This window comes from Babylonia areolata, chromosome 23, assembly GCF_041734735.1.
Source record: "Babylonia areolata isolate BAREFJ2019XMU chromosome 23, ASM4173473v1, whole genome shotgun sequence".
Lineage (NCBI taxonomy): Eukaryota > Metazoa > Mollusca > Gastropoda > Neogastropoda > Buccinidae > Babylonia > Babylonia areolata.
The window spans coordinates 17,369,705-17,388,346 of record NC_134898.1 but is presented as its reverse complement, the minus strand read 5'-3'; the positions used below and the strand labels follow the sequence as shown (position 1 = coordinate 17,388,346).

At 43.3% G+C, this 18,642-nt stretch overlaps 2 protein-coding genes across 2 annotated transcripts in view; one reads left to right on the top strand and one right to left on the bottom strand.

The window, feature by feature from the left end:
• The window catches only part of LOC143297823 (two pore channel protein 2-like), a 69,122-nt gene extending 58,089 nt beyond the window's left edge, over window positions 1-11,033 (top strand). The window contains exons 24-26 of the mRNA XM_076610333.1: window positions 1,100-1,181; window positions 4,393-4,490; window positions 6,418-11,033. Coding sequence (XP_076466448.1) covers window positions 1,100-1,181; window positions 4,393-4,490; window positions 6,418-6,496 — 259 coding nt within the window. The 3' untranslated portion in view covers window positions 6,497-11,033. The remainder of the gene's footprint in view (window positions 1-1,099; window positions 1,182-4,392; window positions 4,491-6,417) is intronic.
• Window positions 11,034-11,525: 492 nt separating this feature from the next.
• On the bottom strand, window positions 11,526-18,587 carry LOC143297825 (uncharacterized). Its single transcript, XM_076610334.1, has 4 exons — window positions 18,399-18,587; window positions 15,662-16,646; window positions 13,058-13,198; window positions 11,526-12,809 (listed from the first exon to the last, which is right to left on the bottom strand). The coding sequence occupies exons 1-4, from the start codon at window positions 18,404-18,406 to the stop codon at window positions 12,126-12,128; spliced, it is 1,818 nt and encodes a 605-aa protein (XP_076466449.1). The 5' UTR covers window positions 18,407-18,587; the 3' UTR covers window positions 11,526-12,125.
• Window positions 18,588-18,642: the final 55 nt, after the last annotated feature.

Genomic DNA, 18,642 nt, shown 5'->3' with positions numbered 1-18,642 from the left:
CAGATAGCCTCTTCCACAGATGGCCTCTCTTACGGACGGCCTCTCATAAATGGCCTCTGTCACAGATAGCCTGTCTCTCATAGATGGCCTCTCAAACAGATGGCCTCTCTCACAGACGGCCTTCCTCACAGATGGCCTCTCTCACAGACAGCCTCTCTCTCACAGACGGCCTCTCTCACAAAGCCTTCCTCACAGATAGCCTCTCTCTCACATGGCCTCTCTCTCACAGATGGCCTCTCTCTGAAAGACGGCCTCCCTCACAGATGGCCTCTCTCTCACGGATGGCCTCCCTCCCTCTCTCACAGACGGCCTCCCTCACAGATGGCCTCTCTCTCTCACAGACAGCCTGCCTCTCGCAGATGACCTGCCTCTCTCACATATGGCCTCTCTCACAGACAGCCTCCCGCTCTCTCTCACAGACGGCCTCTCACACAGACGGTCTCTCTCACAGACGGCCTCTCTCACAGGCGGCCTCCCTCACAGACGGGTGTATTCCCACCAACACAGACTGTAGTGCAGACAGGAAATGATGGTATTTGTGTGTGTATGGGTGGGAGAGTGGGTGGGTGACTGTGTGTGTGTGTGTGTGTGTGTGTGTAGTGATGGCCTAGAGGTAACGCGTCCACCTTGGAAGCGAGAGAATCTGAGCGCGCTGGTTTGAACCACGGCTCAGCCGCCGATATTTTCTCCCCCTCCACTAGACCTTGAGTGGTGGTCTGGACACTAGTCATTCGGATGAGACGATAAACCGAGGTCCTGTGTGCAGCATGCACTTAGCGCACGTAAAAGAACCCACGGCAACAAAAGGGTTGTTCCTGGCAAAATTCTGTAGGAAAAATCCACTTCGATAGGAAAAACAAATAAAACTACACGCAGGAAAAAATACCAAAAAATGGGTGGCACTGTAGTGTAGCGACGCGCTCTCCCTGGGGAGAGCAGCCTGAATTTCACACAGAGAAATCTCTTGTGATAAAAAGAAATACAAATACAAGAAATACAAGTGTGTTGGTCTGATGCCGGTTGATTGCTCTGATGCACACACCCTGATGGTCAGTGGTGACAGGTGCAGACTGTTGAATGAGGCAGTGTGTGTTGCCAGGTGGTCCTACCTGTACTTCGTGGCCTGGTGGATGATCTCGGTCATCATCGTCCTCAACCTCTTCACTGCCATCATCATGGAGGTGAGATCACATCGCACCTCTCCTCTTTTTCTTCTCCACCTTTCTCGGCTGCCAACCCTGGCTTTTTTGTGTGTGTGTTGTTGACTGATTTGTGTAAGCAAAGAGAGTCTATGTTTTAACCCTGTGTTCGGTTGTTTGTGTGTATGTGTCTGTGTGTATCCATGGTAAACTTTAACATTGACATTTTCTCTGCAAATACTTTGTCAGTTGACACCAAATTAGGCATTAAAATAGGAAAAATTCAGTTCTTTCCAGTCATCTTGTTTAAAACAATATTGCGCCTCTGGGATGGGCACAAAAAAACAAAACAAAACAAAATGAAACCTAATTATATGCAAACTGCATTTACTGTTATATTTATATTTTTTTGTATTCTCTAAACTTGGCACTTTGATCTGATATTCTGACCCAACAACAAGAGCAGTCATTATTATCATTTTTTGTTCAAACAGGAACTTCTTTTGCTAAGCATGGAAGTTTTATTTATTTTGCAAACGTTTTGGTGCATATAGTAAAAAAGGGAAATTACTCTGTATTTAATGCTTGGGGAGTTAATTTGCTTTAAACTGATCTTTCTCATCTTAAACATTACATTTTGAAATTATACTCAATACATAAAAAGCTTGGATTTTTTTTTTAAAGTGTATCACAAGTGAGTCTTGAAGGCCTTGCCTCTGTTGTTTTTGTTGTCATTGTTACTCAGTTAAACCCACGCTTGACAATGCTCTTTTCTCCAGCTTTTGCTTTTTTACTGTGTGCATGTAGCATGCATTGTTCAACATGTCTGCCTGTTGGATGGTTTTGTGAATGGTGTGTCTGTTGAGGAGATGAAAACTTTGTTTTCGGTTACTTTTGGTTCACATATGAGTCTGTGTAATAAGGCAGTTTCTAGGTTGTTTGTGTGTCTGTGTGTATATGTATGACAGTATCCATTGAAAGCTTAATTGATTTTATCTGGAAATATGGAAGTTGATAACAGAATTGGATCAAACTTACAAAAAAACAACAACAACAAAAACCAACAACCAACAACCAGTCTTTCCATGCATACCAATAATAGGTTGTAAGCATTCTGGATAAAGCTGTATTTTGGATTTTGAATGGTTTATTCCATTTAGCCTCCAGATCTGTAGATTTTATTTGTTCATTCCCAGTTTAATACTGGAACAGTTGTTTTTTTGTTGTTGTTTTTGGGGGGTCGATGGGGCGGGGAGAGGTAAAGACAGCATGACATTCTATTTCTTATTTTCAGTCAAAGGGATATACAGCATGACATTAACTTCACCATCAGTGTGTTTACTGCATACAAATACTGAATTAACTAGAATGGACTTTCCGACAATTTCAGTTGAAGACAGCTGTCTTGCTTGAAAAGTTTTGCCACTGTCAGAATCATGCATTCAGTTGATAATTTGCAATAACATATTATTAAAAGGAGGTTACTGATTTTTTTTTTTTTTCAGAAAAAGGCTTGTGCATAGTCCTCATTACGTACTGCATAATGTCCTGGAACGACCATGAAATGTCAACAAATCTGAATTATGGGCCAGTGTCAATTAAAAAGTCTCAAGTCGCACTGTGCATGCCCATATTTATGTTTTCAAGGATCAAAACAGTGGTCAACTTCAGTGAAAGTTTTAAACTTCGATAGATTTATATTATTGATTGATTGATTGATATGGATACTTTTATAGCGCCTATCCTCGGTCAGACACCAAGCTCTAAGCACTTTACAAACACGTGGTCACTTGCACAACAGGCTGACTACCTGGGTATAACCGACTGACGGCTGCCACTGGGCGCTTATCATTCGTTTCCTGTGTCATTCAATCAGATTTTAGGCACGCACACATACACACTCAGACAGACATGTAACATTTTATGTGTATGACTGTTGTTGTTGTTTTGTTTTTATTTACACCACCATCACACACAAAAAAGAAAGAAATGCCACTCAGTGTGGGCTGCTTCAGATAGAATTACTTCGTTTCCAGCTCACAACTTTTAGTTTGACAAGCAAACATCTCTTATGGTGAGGAATGATATGATTTGGATCCTTGTGTACTGGTGTGACGTGGGGTGTGTGTAATGTTACGACAAGGGGGAGGTGTGGTGTAGCAACGAGGTGTGTGTGTGATGTAGCAAGGTGTGGTGTGTGTAATGTAACGGCGTGGGGTGTGTGTAATGTAACAGCATGGGGTGTGTGTAGTGTAGCAACGTGGGGTGTGTGTAATGTGATATGCGGTATGTGTAATGTAGTGACATGAGGTGTGTGTAATGTAACAGCGTGGGGTGTGTGTAATGTAGCGATGTGGGGTGTGTGTAATGTGACATGCAGTATGGGTAATGTAGTGACGTGAGGTGTATGTAATGTAGTGGCATGCGGTGTGTGTAATGTAGCAACGTGGAGTGTGTGTAATGTGACGTGGAGTGTGTGTAATGTAGCGACATGGAGTGTGTGTAATGTAGCGACGTGGGGTGTGTGTAATATTGTGGTGTGTTCAGTGCAGTGACGTGGGGTGTGTGTGATGTAGGGAGGTGTAGTGTGTGCAATGTAGCGACATGCGGTGTGTGTTATGTAGTGCCGTGCGGTGTGTTTGATGTAGCGAGTTGTGCTGTGTTTGATGTAGCGAGGTGTGCTGTGTTTGATGTAGCGAGGTGTGCTGTGTTTGATGTAGCGAGGTGTGCTGTCTGTAATGTAGCGACGTGGGGTGTGTGTAATGTAGCGACATGGAGTGTGTGTAATGCAGTAAGTTGCGGCATGTGCAATGTAGCAAGGTGCGGTGTGTGCGGTGTGGCAACATGGGGTGTGTGTAATGTAGCGACATGCGGTGTGTGTGCAATGTAGCAACGTGCGGTGTGTGTGCAATGTAGCGACGTGCGGTGTGTGTAATGTAGCGAGGTGTGGTGTGTGTAACGTAGCGATATGCAGTGTGTGTGCAATGTAGCGATGTGCGGTGTGTGTAATGTAGTAAGGTGTGGTGTGTGTAACGTAGCGACGTGCAGTGTGTGTGCAATGTAGCAACGTGCGGTGTGTGTAATGTAGCGAGGTGTGGTGTGTGTAACGTAGCGAGGTGCGGTGTGTGCAGTGTAGTGAGGTGGGGTGTGTGTAACGTAGTGAGGTGCGGTGTGTGTGCAATGTAGCAAGGTGCGGTGTGTGCAACGTAGCGAGGTGCAGTGTGTGCAATGTAGTGACGTGCGGTGTGTGCAGAACTTCATCATGAAGTGGGATCACAGTCAGGTGACCACCACGCGGGACGAGGTCTTCAGCCAGCCAGTCAGCCTCAACACCGTCCACGACTTGTTCAGGTTCCGTCTTGTTTTGGTTTTTGTTTCGTTTTCTTTTCAGGGCTGTCATGTGTATGTTTCATGTTGTGGAGTTGGTGAGTGGTGCCGTCCAGGAGGTGTCAGGGCAGGCAGACCAGTCCTTCAGTTTGAAGACACATTCAGTATTGGTGTGTGTTAAAAAAAAAACATTGGAAAACAATCTTTATGCTTCAGCAGTGATGATGTTTTTTGCAGGAGGGGTAACAGCAGAATTTGTGGTTTAATTAAAGCAGTACTTGTAGCGGTATGTTTGTCTGTACAACATTGGTTCAACTGAAAATACATAAATTGCGAGACATCATTGGTTAAATTGAAAATAAATTGCAACTGTCTTGTACTGAACTGTACTGAACTGTACTGCACTGTACTGTACTGCACTGTACTGGGATCACAGTCAGGTGACCACCACGCGGGACGAGGTCTACTGTACTTACTGTACTGTACTGCACTGTATTAAGCTTGCAGCAATTGTCTGTTTGGCATAGTTGTAGTGCTGGGAACAGCATAGCGTTTACACTAATGATGTAGCTTTAATATCAGCAGTGTCTTCTTCATTTCATTACACAACCATTGCCACTACTGAGGAATCAGTTATGCTTGATGCATGCTGGGTATTTTTTGCTTCCATGACCTACCAAGCACTGACAAGGATTACAGTGTAACAAAACGAAACGAAGCAAAATTTTATTTTAACAGGGTAATGAGATAAGCAAAACATATGTTTCTTTTTTTTCCCACCCAGCCCTGGGGTATAAAAGAAAGGGGAAAAAGAGGGATGTGGGGGGGTAGGGCTACATCAAAGAACACATGAACACAGAACTGTTAGCAAGAAAGATAACAATGACAAATTTCACTGAAAATCACACAAGAAACTTATGAAAAAAGACTACTACAAAGCAACAAATTAAAGAACTCTCTATCCCCACCCCTACCCCAGTCTCATTCCCTCCAACCCCATGCACATGGTGAAAATCTTAGATTTCAACATTCAGTCGTAAATATAATAATAATCAAAGATATTAAAATTCATGATGATATCCCAACAACTTTCTTTTTTTTGTTTTGTTTTGTTTTCCCAGTAACACTGGTCAACATGAAGAAAAAAATTAACAAAGCATCTAACAAGATAATCAAATCAACAAGTTGTCTACATTGAAGTTTTTTTTATTTCCTGAAATAGAAACGTTTTATAAGCTGATTTAAAAGAAGAAATAATGCTTTCATTTTTGATAATCAAAGGTGAAGAGTTCCAAAGTGTCCCTCCTGAGTAAACAAGGCTTGTTTTAAAGAGGTCAGTTCTGGGTTTTCTGATGACTTTATTATGTATGCACATGAAGGGGGTTCAGGCACAAGCAGGTCTGCACACACATTGACCTGGAAGATCAGAAAATTCTCGCCCATCAGCCACCGCAGGCGTCAAAACCTGGGGATCAAACTCAGACACTGGGGCCAGAATCCACAGCTGTAATCGTTCAGCCACTGTGCTGTCCGTATAGATGGTGACGTTGTATGTCAGCATTGTGTTGAAGGAGCATTAGGTATATAAGAAGTGTGTAGCATTAGGTGTGTCAGAAGTGTGTAGCATGAAATGTATCAGCTCTGTGTAGCATTAGGTGTATCAGCAGTGTGTAGCATATAGCATTAGGTGTATCAGCTGTGTGCAGCATTATGTGTATCAGCAGTGTGTAGCATGTAGCATTAGGTGTATCAGCTGTGTGTAGCATTAGGTGTATCAGCAGTGTGTAGCATGAAACGTATCAGCAGTGTGTAGCATTAGGTTTATCAGCAGTGTGTAGCATGAAATGTATCAGCAGTGTGTAGCATTATGTGTATCAGCAGTGTGTAGCATTAGGTTTATCAGCAGTGTGTAGCATGAAATGTATCAGCAGTGTGTGTGTTGGTGTTGCAGAGGACTGCTTCAAGAGCCAGCAGAAAATGAACTGTTGAAGGAGATCTGTCGTCACCGACATCTGATGCTGGAGAAATGACTGACACCACAGTGAATGTCACCCTGTGTCACTACTGACAATGACTGACACCACAGTGAATGTCACCCTGTGTCACTACTGACAATGACTGACACCACAGTGAATGTCACTACTGACAATGACTGACAGCACACTGAATGTCACCCTGTGTCACTACTGACAATGACTGACACCACACTGAATATCACCCTGTGTCACTACTGACAATGTCTGACACCACACTGAATGTCACCCTGTGTCACTACTGACAATGACTGACACCTCACTGAATGTCACCTGGTGTCACTACTGACAATGACTGACACCACAGTGAATGTCACCCTGTGTCACTACTGACAATGACTGACACCACAGTGAATGTCACCCTGTGTCACTACTGACAATGACTGACACCACACTAAATGTCACTCTGTGTCACTACTGACAATGATTGACACCACACTGAATGTCACCCTGTGTCACTACTGACAATGACTGACACCACACTGAATATCACCCTGTGTCACTACTGACAATGATTGACACCACACTGAATGTCACCCTGTGTCACTACTGACAATGATTGACACCACACTAAATGTCACCCTGTGTCACTACTGACAGTGACTGACACCACACTGAATATCACCCTGTGTCACTACTGACAATGGCTGACACCACACTAAATGTCACCCTGTGTCACTACTGACAATGATTGACACCACACTGAATGTCACCCTGTGTCACTACTGACAATGATTGACACCACACTGAATATCACCCTGTGTCACTACTGACAATGACTGACACCACACTGAATATCACCCTGTGTCACAACTGACAATGACTGACGCCACACTAAATGTCACCCAGTGTCACTACTGACAATGACTGACACCACACTGAATAGCACCCTGTGTCACTACTGACAGTGTCTGACATCACAGTGAATGTCACTCTGTGTCACTACTGACAATGACTGACACCACACTAAATGTTACCCTGTGTCACTACTGACAATGATTGACACCACACTAAATGTCACCCTGTGTCACTACTGACAATGATTGACACCACACTGAATATCACCCCGTGTGTGTGTGGAGAGAGATAGGGAGAGAATTATTTTATGTTGTCCTAATTTTTTGTTGCAATAAATAGCATGAACAGCTTTCTTGTAGGTGATTCCCCACATTGTCTGAAACGTGTCAGACTATGTGAAATATGGTGAACAGGCTTTCCATATGTCAGCCCATGACCGCCTCATGCTGGTGTTTTCTGATACACCGTGAAATGCTGTGAACAACTGGGTTTTTGTTCTTTACAGTTGAACCTATTACAGATATTGGTCATGCTCTTTGGAGTGCTGTGAACAGTGCTCTGTGTTCCAGACTGTTGCTGGTCAGACTGCCAGACTGCTTGTCAGCAGTGTTCTGTGTGTGTGCTAGCAGTGTTCTGAAGTATGTCAGCAGTGTTCTGTGTGTCAGCAGTGTTCTGAAGTGTGTCAACAGTGTTCTGTGCGTGTCAGCAGTGTTCTCTGTGTGTCCACAGTGTTCTGAAGTGTGTTAGCAGTGTTCTGTGTGTGTCCAGTGTTCTGAAGTGTGTCAGCAGTGTTCTGTGTGTGTCAGCAGTGTTCTCTGTGTGTGTCAGCAGTATTCTGTGTGTGTCCAGTGTTCTCTGTGTGTGTCAGCAGTGTTCTCTGTGTGTCCACAGTGTTCTGAAGTGTGTTAGCAGTGTTCTGTGTGTGTCCAGTGTTCTCAGTGTGTGTCAGCAGTGTTCTGTGTGTGTCAGCAGTGTTCTGTGTGTGTGTCAGCAGTATTCTGTGTGTGTCCAGTGTTCTCTGTGTGTGTCAGCAGTGTTCTGTGTGTCGGCAGTGTTCTGAGGTGTGTCAGCAGTGTTCTGAAGTGTCTCAGCAGTGTTCTGTGTGTTTGTCAGCAGTGTTCTGAAGTGTGTCAGCAGTTTTCTGTGTATGTCCAGTGTTCTGAAGTGTCAGCAGTGTTTTCTCTGTGTGTCAGCAGTATTCTGTGTGTGTCCAGTGTTCTGACGTGTGCCAACAGTGTTCTGTGTGTGTCCAGTGTTCTGAAGTGTGTCAGCAGTGTTCTGTGTGTGTCAGCAGTGTTCTGTGTGTGTGTGTGTCACTGTTCTGTGTGCGTCAGCAGTGTTCTACTTGTCAACAGTATTCTACTAGTCGACAGTATTCTATTTGTCAGTATTTTGTGAGTCAACCTCATGCTGATATTTTGTCAGACTGTATGAAACACTGTCAACAGTATTGATACTAGTCAACAGTATTCTATTTGTCAGTATTTTGTGAGTCAGCCTCATGCTGATATTTTGTCAGACTGTACGAAACATTGTCAACAGTATCGATGAGTTATCCACTGATCCAGTTATTGGTGTTCTGGCAATGCTTTACCAATGAACATGAACAGAAAGATTTCTGTGTTGATCACTTATTGATGACAGTTGCTTGTCCCTTGTAAGCAGGCTGAAATGAAGAAGATGGATTGTTTAACATCATCATGTTTCTTTCAGAAATATACTGAGAAAATGGACTGATGAATATTATCGTGTTTGTATCAGAAATATACTAAGAAAAGGGATTGTTCAACATCATGTTTGTATCAGAAATTTACTGACAAAATGGACTGTTTAACACTATCATGTTTGTGTCAGAAATATACTGACCAAATTGGATTGTTTAACATCATCATGTTTGTATCAGAAGTATGCTGACAAAATAGATGGTTTATCATCATGTTTGTATCAAAAGTATACTGACACAATGGATTGTTTATTATTATGTTTGTATCAGAAGTATACTGAGTAAATATATTATCATCATCATGTTTGTATCAGAAATATACTGAGAAAATCTATTGTTGAACATCATCATGTTTGAACCACTAGTTTACTGAGAAAATGGATTGTCGGACATCGACATGTTTGAATCACAAGTTCACTGAGAAAATGGATTGTTGAACATCCGTCATGTTTGAATCACAAGTTCACTGAGAAACTGGATTGTTGAGCAGCATCATGTTTGTATCACAAGTATACTGACAGCAGTGTCCCTGCCTTCCCATGTTTGCCTGATGTGGTGAGGTTTTGGTGGCATGGATTGCAGCATTGTACTTAAGTGTGCCTCATTTTCTTTTCCAGGTATGTGCTTCTCTCTCTCGTGGTCAGGTTTAATGGGATCAGTATTTAGTTTTTCAGTCCTGATCTGGCCCTGTGTGGCTGGCTTGGCTATAAACACCAATGACAGACAACCAGATCAATGAAGTCTGGTGTGTGAACAGTTGCTGTGTGTGACCTACTTTGGTTGACACCAACAGATTTCCATACCTTCCCCTGCAGTGCCATACGTTGTGAGCCTTGGAGCAAAACCAGTGTCTTTCTTCGCCCTCACCAAGTTGTTCATGGAACTGACTGACATGTGAAATGTGCATGGAAACCTCTGTACAGTGATGCATGTTTGCTGATGAAATCTATGTCTAAATCACCATACAATAAAATTGTGTTTGGGTATAAATGATTGTGTGATGGCAAATGTGTTAGGCAAATGAAAATTTATGTATAAATCACTCTGTTATACTTCATTTTTTGGCTGATGAAATCTATGTATAAATCGCCATATGATCATTCATGTTTCGCTTATGAAATCTATATATTAATCACCATATAATAAGGCATGTTTGGCAAATGGAAAATGTATCACCATATTTCATTTTTGGTTGTTGAAATCTGTGCATAAATTGCCATGTTTCACTAATGAAATCAGTGTAGAAATTATGTATGTATTTAAAAAAAAAATTTTTTTTTATATTCTGTATATAAATGATCATAGATAAATAAGCATGTTATATATTTCTGCCTTCATAATCCATGACTCAGCTGAATATTTCTTTTTATTTTGTGTTTTCCCTAAGAGCTGCTTGATGGAATAACAATCACCGGGTTTTCTTTGGAAAAAGCTTCTTTGATGGGTCTCAGCACGGTAGTGCAATTGACATGACATGTTATTTTCCTTACTCAGAAGATGACGGTTATCAAAAGTACAATATATTGTTCAGTTCACACTGTTGTTTCAGTTGGGATATAGTGGGGGAGGGGGGGGGGGGGTCTGACTTGAAATGACCATTGAAAAGGCAAATGTCATCAATGGTGTAATTCTTTCTCTTTTTTTTTTATTTCTGTATTTGTACTGTTGGGAGACTGTACTGTCTGATCATTGTGGAATTTTGCTGCTTTTCTTTTCAGTGTTTTACAGGGTAACACAGAAATCTTTTTCTATGAAGTGTCTGTTGAATCTGATTTTACACAGTTTAAATGTAATAATAAATATAGTAACTTGTGAAACTGAAAGTATTCACTGAAAATGAATTATGAACTGTCAGTTTATAAATGCGCATTATAAACTGTTTAATATGAATTTTTATTATAACTGTGATCTTTGGGTAACTCATTTATTGCATGTTCAATTTTAAGACATTTTAATGGCATAAGAGAACTGTATTTATTTATGAATCAGAGATCACATAAATTATCATTCAAAAAAATATTTGTGTCAATGTTGGATATGTGTTCGTGTGTGTGTTTGTGTATGTGAGTCATTGTGTGTGTGGTGTTACATACAATGTGATGCATGGTGTGCTGTAGTGTTGTGTGATGTCATGTGTGATGTATGGTCTGCTGTGATGTGGTATGTTGTGATGTAATGTGGTGTGGTGTGGCGTATGGTATGATATAATGTGGTGTAGTGTGATGTATGGTGTGGTGTGGCGTATGGTATGATATAATGTGGTGTGATGTATGGTATGCTGTGGTGTGGTGTGGCGTATGGTATGATATAATGTGGTGTAGTGTGATGTATGGTATGCTGTGGTGTGGTGTGGAGTATGGTATGATATAATGTGGTGTGATGTGTGGTATGCTGTGATGTGGTGTGGAGTGTGGTATATGATGTGGTGTGATGTATGGTATGCTGTGGTGTGGTGTGGTGTGGAGTATGGTATGATATAATGTGTGATGTATGGTATGATATAATGTGTGATGTATGGTATGATGTGGTATGGTGTGGAGTGGCGTATGGTATGATATAATGTGGTGTGGTGTCGTGTCATGCACAGTATCGGTATGTTGTAATGTCGCACGGTGTGGTGTGGTGTGGTGTGGTGTAATGCATATGAAATACAACTCGTGGAGCGTCCAGTAATCTCTGTCCCATCTCCCTCCCCTTTGTCAAGTCAAGTCAAGTCAAGCCAACTTCATTTGTCTGAAGAGAAATTCCCATGTGGTCATGTGATGCTGCTCATAATACAAACATAAAACATACACTGAAAATACAAACCTGTAATGCTTTCCGCATTGAAATATATGGCGTAAAATGATACTGATATCTAGAAACACTTCACACTGCTACAGGGGTCCCCCACGAGGCACAGCATGACCCACATCACACATAATCCATGACACTGATGGCCCCCCAGTGACATCACACATAATCCATGACATCACACATAATCCGTGACAGTGATGGTCCCCAGCGACATCGCACATAATCCATGACATCACACATAATCCGTGACAGTGATGTTCCCCAGTGACATCACACATAATCCATGACACTGATGGTCCCCCAGTGACATCACACATAATCCATGACAACATTGACTAATGGCATTGGGATAGGAAGCTTATACAGGTTGCCGACATGACGTCGGCACTGACACCACACACAGACGGCACAGCAGCGGCGCAGTGAGGGCACACAGGTGGTGTACTTCTCCACCTCCCTCAGCGCCACTTTCAGGCCCTCAGACCAGGGCCTCTGCTGGCCAGGTGGCGCCACCAGTCTTGAGCGCAGCAGTGTGGCGCAGTGGTGCTGGGCTGTGTGCGACATAAAGCCCACCATGCGACACATTCTCCGCACGTCCGCCGCCAACTCAGACACGCTTTCCTCCTCCGACCTCTGACCCCCAGCAACGCTCCGTCGGGGAGGTGAGGTGTCCCGAAGTGTTGGTCTGTCGGGTGGGGAAGGGGAGGGGGGTGCAGGACAGGCGGCATCAAGGTAGGCCATCAGAGGGTAGCGGCCATCCACACAGGCATCAGGATCGGCGCCGTGACGCAGCAGCAGCAGCAGCAGTGAGCCATCCACACGACCCAGTCGTGGAGTGACGTCACACAGCATGTGTAAAGCGCTGCCCTCTCTCTCCACGCCCTCGCTGTGCACATCAGGGTACTTGCCCACGTAGGAAGGATCAGCCCCATGCCGCAACAGCAGCTCACAACATTTGTACACATACTTCCTGACATGTTCTGCGTCAGACACCTGCCACAACACAAACATTTTCAAATTATTAGAGTTTTTTTTTTTTTTTTTTTGTTTTTTTTGGGGGGGGGGTTGTACAATGCACAATTTTCCGACAGACTCAAACATTATTTTTTCCATAACAGAAAAAAGTTGTCTTAGTACATGACTCGTGTTTGTGTTTATGAATGAGGTTACTCTACTGTCCAGACAATGGAAGGAAGGAACCAAGCGGCCTGACCCATGCTGTGGCCTCAAGGTGAGCTGACCTCTTCCATGAGGTTGAAGGCAGCATCCAGCACACAGTGCAGAGCGGAGGGGTAGGGCTTGCGACCAAAGGCTGTGTGGTGTTCCCTGTCCCTCACCGCCTCCTCCACTAACACCTCGTCAAAGTTAGGGTCTGCTCCTGCCTGTGTAGCACACACCACACATCATCACACACCACACATCTTCACATACCACACAGCACACAGTCACACATACCACATCATCACATGCCACACATCTTCACATACCACACAGCACAGAGTCACACAGTCACGCACCACATATCACATACCACATCATCACATACCACACATCTTCACATACCACACAGTCACACACCACACATATCACATACCACACATCTTCACACACCATACATCACAGCACACATGTCACATACCACACGTCACACACCACACATATCACATACAACACATCTTCACACACCCTACATTACACAGCACACAGTTACACACCACACATATCACATGCCACACATCTTCACACACCATACATCACACAGCACACACGTCACATACCACACATCTCGCACACCTCACAAGTCACACACCACAAACCACACACCGCACACCACTCGCCACACATCACACACCACACATCATCACACAGTCACACACCACACACCAGTGAAGCACCAACAGGCACAATAGCCGAGTGGTTAAAGCATTGGACTTTGAATCTGAGGGTCCGGGTTGGAATCTCAGTAACGGCGCCCGGTGGGTAAAGGGTGGGGATTTTTCCTATCTCCCAGGTCATCATTTGTGCAGACCTGTTAGTGCCTGAACCCCCTTCATGTGTATACGCACACAGAAGATCAAATACGCACGTTAAAGATCCTGTCAGTGTTCAGTGGGTTATGGAAGTAAGAACATATCCAGCATTCACCCCCGAAAACGGAGTACAGCTGCCTACATGGCGGGGTGAATAAACAAATGGTCATACACATAAAATGTTGCATGTATGTATGAGTGTATGTGTGCATGACTGAAACCTGATTGAATGACACAGGAAACGAATGATGAGCGCCCAAATGGCAGCCGTCAGTTGGCTCTACCCAGGAAGGCAGCCTCGTGTTTGTAAAGCACTTTGAGCTTGTTCTCTGACTGAGGATAGGTGCTATATAAATATCCATATCATCATCATCATCATCAACACCAATCCAACAGAACACTGTCAATGTTTCTTGAAGACATCAACAGCCATACCACTATATTTTACCTGTAGTAACAGAAGCAATGCAGTCATTTAACTGTAACCTTTTCTGCAAATAAAAAAGTAACTTAATTGTAAACTTCTATTTTTTTTCAGTAACAAAAGCAAGGAGCCCTTTAACTACAACATTTCCTGCTGTAACAAAAGTTATCTAACTGTGGACTGATGGCTGGGAGTACAAAGGTTCAGTTCCCAGCACAGTAGGTTGTTTTTTTTCAGCACATATCTGGCTCCTACCCAGAGTTGAGTGAGCAATGGGCTTAAATGGGAAGACTGGGACCACACAGTCAAGTATCACCCACTTCATGGATGCCTCTTTGGGTGTGTTGCTCCCTCTTCTCCCCCTCTTCCAACATTTCACTGCACATATTCTGTCAGTTATAGCCACCTGCTCAAAATCACTGTCTGACTGGATAGACTGATTTACCATCAAATGGACTGTCAGTCTCATCATTGTCATTGTCATTGTCATTCACCTTCATGTTCAAACCAATCATCAGACAAGAGAGATCCTTCTCCATCGCAGTAGCTATCCACAATCATAAGGACAGCTTTCAAAATTGTGTAAATTTGCTGACTGGGACCACTTTCTTTACTGGACAAAGTTTTCAATGCCTTTTTTTGTGCATATGATGCAACCCCCTTTCCACATGCGTTCCATGTGGTCCAGTTACCAAATCATGATCAAGCAGAAAGGGGTCTTCAACCACATGTATGCTCATCTAAATAGTACTTTTATAATCCAGGCACATCAAACAGACCATTCAGTCTGTTTATATTTGTATTTCTTTTTTATCACAACAGATTCCTCTGTGTGAAATTCGGGATGCTCTCCCCAGGGAGAGCGCATCACTACACTACAGCACCACCCTTTTTTTTTTTCTTTTTTTTTTTTACTTTTTCCTGCGTGCAGTTTTATTTGTTTTTCCTATCGAAGTGGATTTTTCTACATAATTTTGCCAGGAACAACCCTTTTGTTGCCATGGGTTCTTTTACCTGCGCTAAGTGCATACTGCACATGGGACCTTGGTTTATCATTTCATCTGAATGACTAGCGTCCAGACCACCACTCAAGGTCTAGTGGAGGGGGAGAAAATATTGGGGGCTGAGCCATGATTTGAACCAGCGCGCTCAGATTCTCTTGCTTCCTAGGCAGGCGTGTTACCTCAAGGCCATCACTCCACTATATGCACTGAACCAATCTCCAATGAAGGAAAAATCAGAACATATGCAGGATGTCAGTGGATGTCTTATAGGCACTGTGGAAACACTTTTTGCAGGACGTCAGCTGTCGTCTTATTGGCACTCAACTGGTTAATGTAAACTTTACCAACAGTAACAAAAGCAATGCAGCCATTCAATGTGAACTTTACCTTCAGTAACAACAGCAACACAGCCATCACAAACGGTGCTGACGTTTCAATGCAGGAAATGCGTGTGCATCGCAACAAACTGTACAGGGGAAAAGTGCGAGAAGGTCGGCAGGCATTGACATCTTGATGATGGCGAAGCAGGACTGAAGTCACTGTGACAAAGGATTCAAACCAATACTCCTCGAAAGACTTGCTGTAAGCATACAGAACATGAAACAGGTTCATTCCACCAAATAACAACTTGGTGTCCACACCAAAACGAAGCAAGGCATCAACACACTCAGGTTTGGCCATCTTGAGTGCCACATCCAAGGCATTCTTGACGTCTTCTGTTTCAGGGTGGTCTGTCAGCAGAATCCTCAGAGCGAAGGGGGAGTCCAGTGTACAGGCCATGTTCATATGACCCATATTTGCCAGGGAGGCCCTTCTGGATGGGCCCTGGGACTGCTGGGATTGGAAGATGTGGAAGTCCAGGATGGTTTTGACGCAGGGGGCATGGCCATAGCGTGCCGCCAGGTCCAGGGGCAGAAAAGCAAACTGCTTCTCCTTGTCCTCTGTGGGCACGATGGAGGCAGTGACCTGGCTGATGTCCAGTTTGGGGGAGATGACGTGGTGAAAGAGGTCCCAGTCCAGCACCACTTTCCTGTTGTCGAAGGGTCTCTCCTGCAGCAGCATGGACACGATGGTCCTCTGTCCCAGGATGGCCGCCACATGGACGTAGGTCCAGGATATAGCCACCTGGTGGGGCGGCTTGAAGTAGCCCATGGCAAAGAATAGGCCCACCACCACAAAGTTCTTCTCCAGGACTGCGTGGTGCAGAAGGTCCAAGTTGTTGTCATCTGTCCAGGATTCCAGTCTGCCCCTGGAGCACTTCTGTAAGTGACATTTGAAGATGTCTGTGTTGACATGGAGTTTGATGTCATCCAACAGCCTGGTGATGTTGGCAATGCTGATGTCTTCAACTGACATTCCTGACCTTGGCTCTCTGGGAAAAAACAAACAAACATACATGCTGTTTAACCCTTTCCTCATGAAATAGCTGTTTAACCCTTTCCTCATGAAATAAACAAAAATGTTCGGTTTGATGAAGTTAACAAGGACATCTCTTCCATACTATTTGTAATAAATATATCACTTGTAGTCCCAATAGTGTGTGTGTGTGTGTGTGTGTGTGTGTGTGTGTGTGTGTGTGCACGTGCGTGCGCACTGTTATGGATGGTTGGTTAGCTGGTATTGCTAAAAGAAAGGATAAACCAAACCAGTGCGCTATCTGTAGTCTGTAATTTTGGGTCTGTATCTGGTTTTAGTGAAGGAGTGTGTCATTTTTGTGAAAGACAGGCAGACAGACAGGCAAGATACACAGACAGACAAAGACAGACATAGATGGACGAATAACAGATATAGATGGATGGATAACAGACGCAGACAGACAAAAGACACAGACACAGATGGACACACTCACAGACAAGGTCAATTTTGATCAGTGTATTTCTAAAAGCAATAATTAGTAACGTATAAATTCCAGGGTTTTTTTTTTATACATATATATACATTTGTATTGATGTACGTATGTAAGCCTGTATGTAGGTAAGTAGGTTGGTACCAGTATAGTGTCTTCTTCTTCTTCTTCTCCCTTGTTAGCAACCACAATCATCAATTTGATTATTCTGTCACTTGTAGAGGGGGAGTCTGATAAAAACAACAACAACAAACAAACAAAAAACAGAACCACGACTGTCAAGCACATCCGGTTCAGTCTGGGGAGCCCAGGCCCAGGCAAAAAAACAAAAAAATGCTGTCCTACTGAAGTTGAAATTAGGAGGCCCTTCACAGGAAAGTGTCGGTGGTCTTGGCCTCCACTACATCAGGTAAACTGTTCCAATCCCTGATGGTACTTGGAAGGAACAAAAACTGAAGGTACTGGGTTCCCCACTGTGGGAGCTTGAATTGCTGGCTATGACCACGTCACTGTCATGGTGGAGCAGGAACTAATTTGCTCTTGATGTGGTCAGTGTGGACCAGGTTGTGGTGGATTTTGTGAAACATGGCAAGGTGCACTGTCCGTTTCCTGTCCTGAAGACTAGGCCATTTAAGATCCTCTATCATGTGTGAGGGGCTGGAGGTGTGTCTGTAGCCCTTCATTATGAAGTGGGCTGCTCTCTGCTGGATGGCCTCAAGTCTGTCAATGTTCTGTTGAGTATGAGGATCCCAGACTAAGCATGCATTTACACTGGAACTCAAATGACATAATATGCAATCAATATCATGGAACAATTTTGTGCTATTCATGTTTGTTTGCTTGTTTCCTTTTTGGTTTTACAAAATCTGAAGTAAATGGGTTAATGAAAAAACACACACATAAAAACATGCATATCCAAAGACCAAAATAATAAACAAGCAAATAAATACATGATAAAAATTAAAAGTAAGATATCTGAAAATAAAAACAAATAGCATGCCCTCTTGGCATCAGCAAAAATGTCAGAAATTAAAAACATATGTGCATTTACATCCCCCCCCCCTCCCCCCCTTTTTTTTCACTGAAACACAAAAAGTACTCTTCCAATCGGTCGTTTTAATGCAGCTGTGCTTGCCCGCACTGTGGCTTGCATGGTTACCAACCACAGCATTTGAAAGGTCAAGAAAAAAATGAAGAAGAGAAATTGCAAGTACAATGATTTCGTCGGGGTGAATTGGAGAAATGTTAGATAATAAAGATGATAAATCTGCTCCTCACTTTTCCATCACTCAACTGCAGCAATCAGGGACGGTGTGAGCAGACGACTTCAGCAACTGTGACACATGTGACACTACTATCAACTGCGGATGTTCCTACAATCTGAACAGTGCACAAAAAAAACAGTATTCTTTGTTCATGAGTGCCACTAGTTTGCTTTCGAATTGTTACTTTGTTTTTAAACACATCATAAAAAAAGAAACACACAGAGCGGCAGTTTGTTTACGATGGTCCATTAAAAACA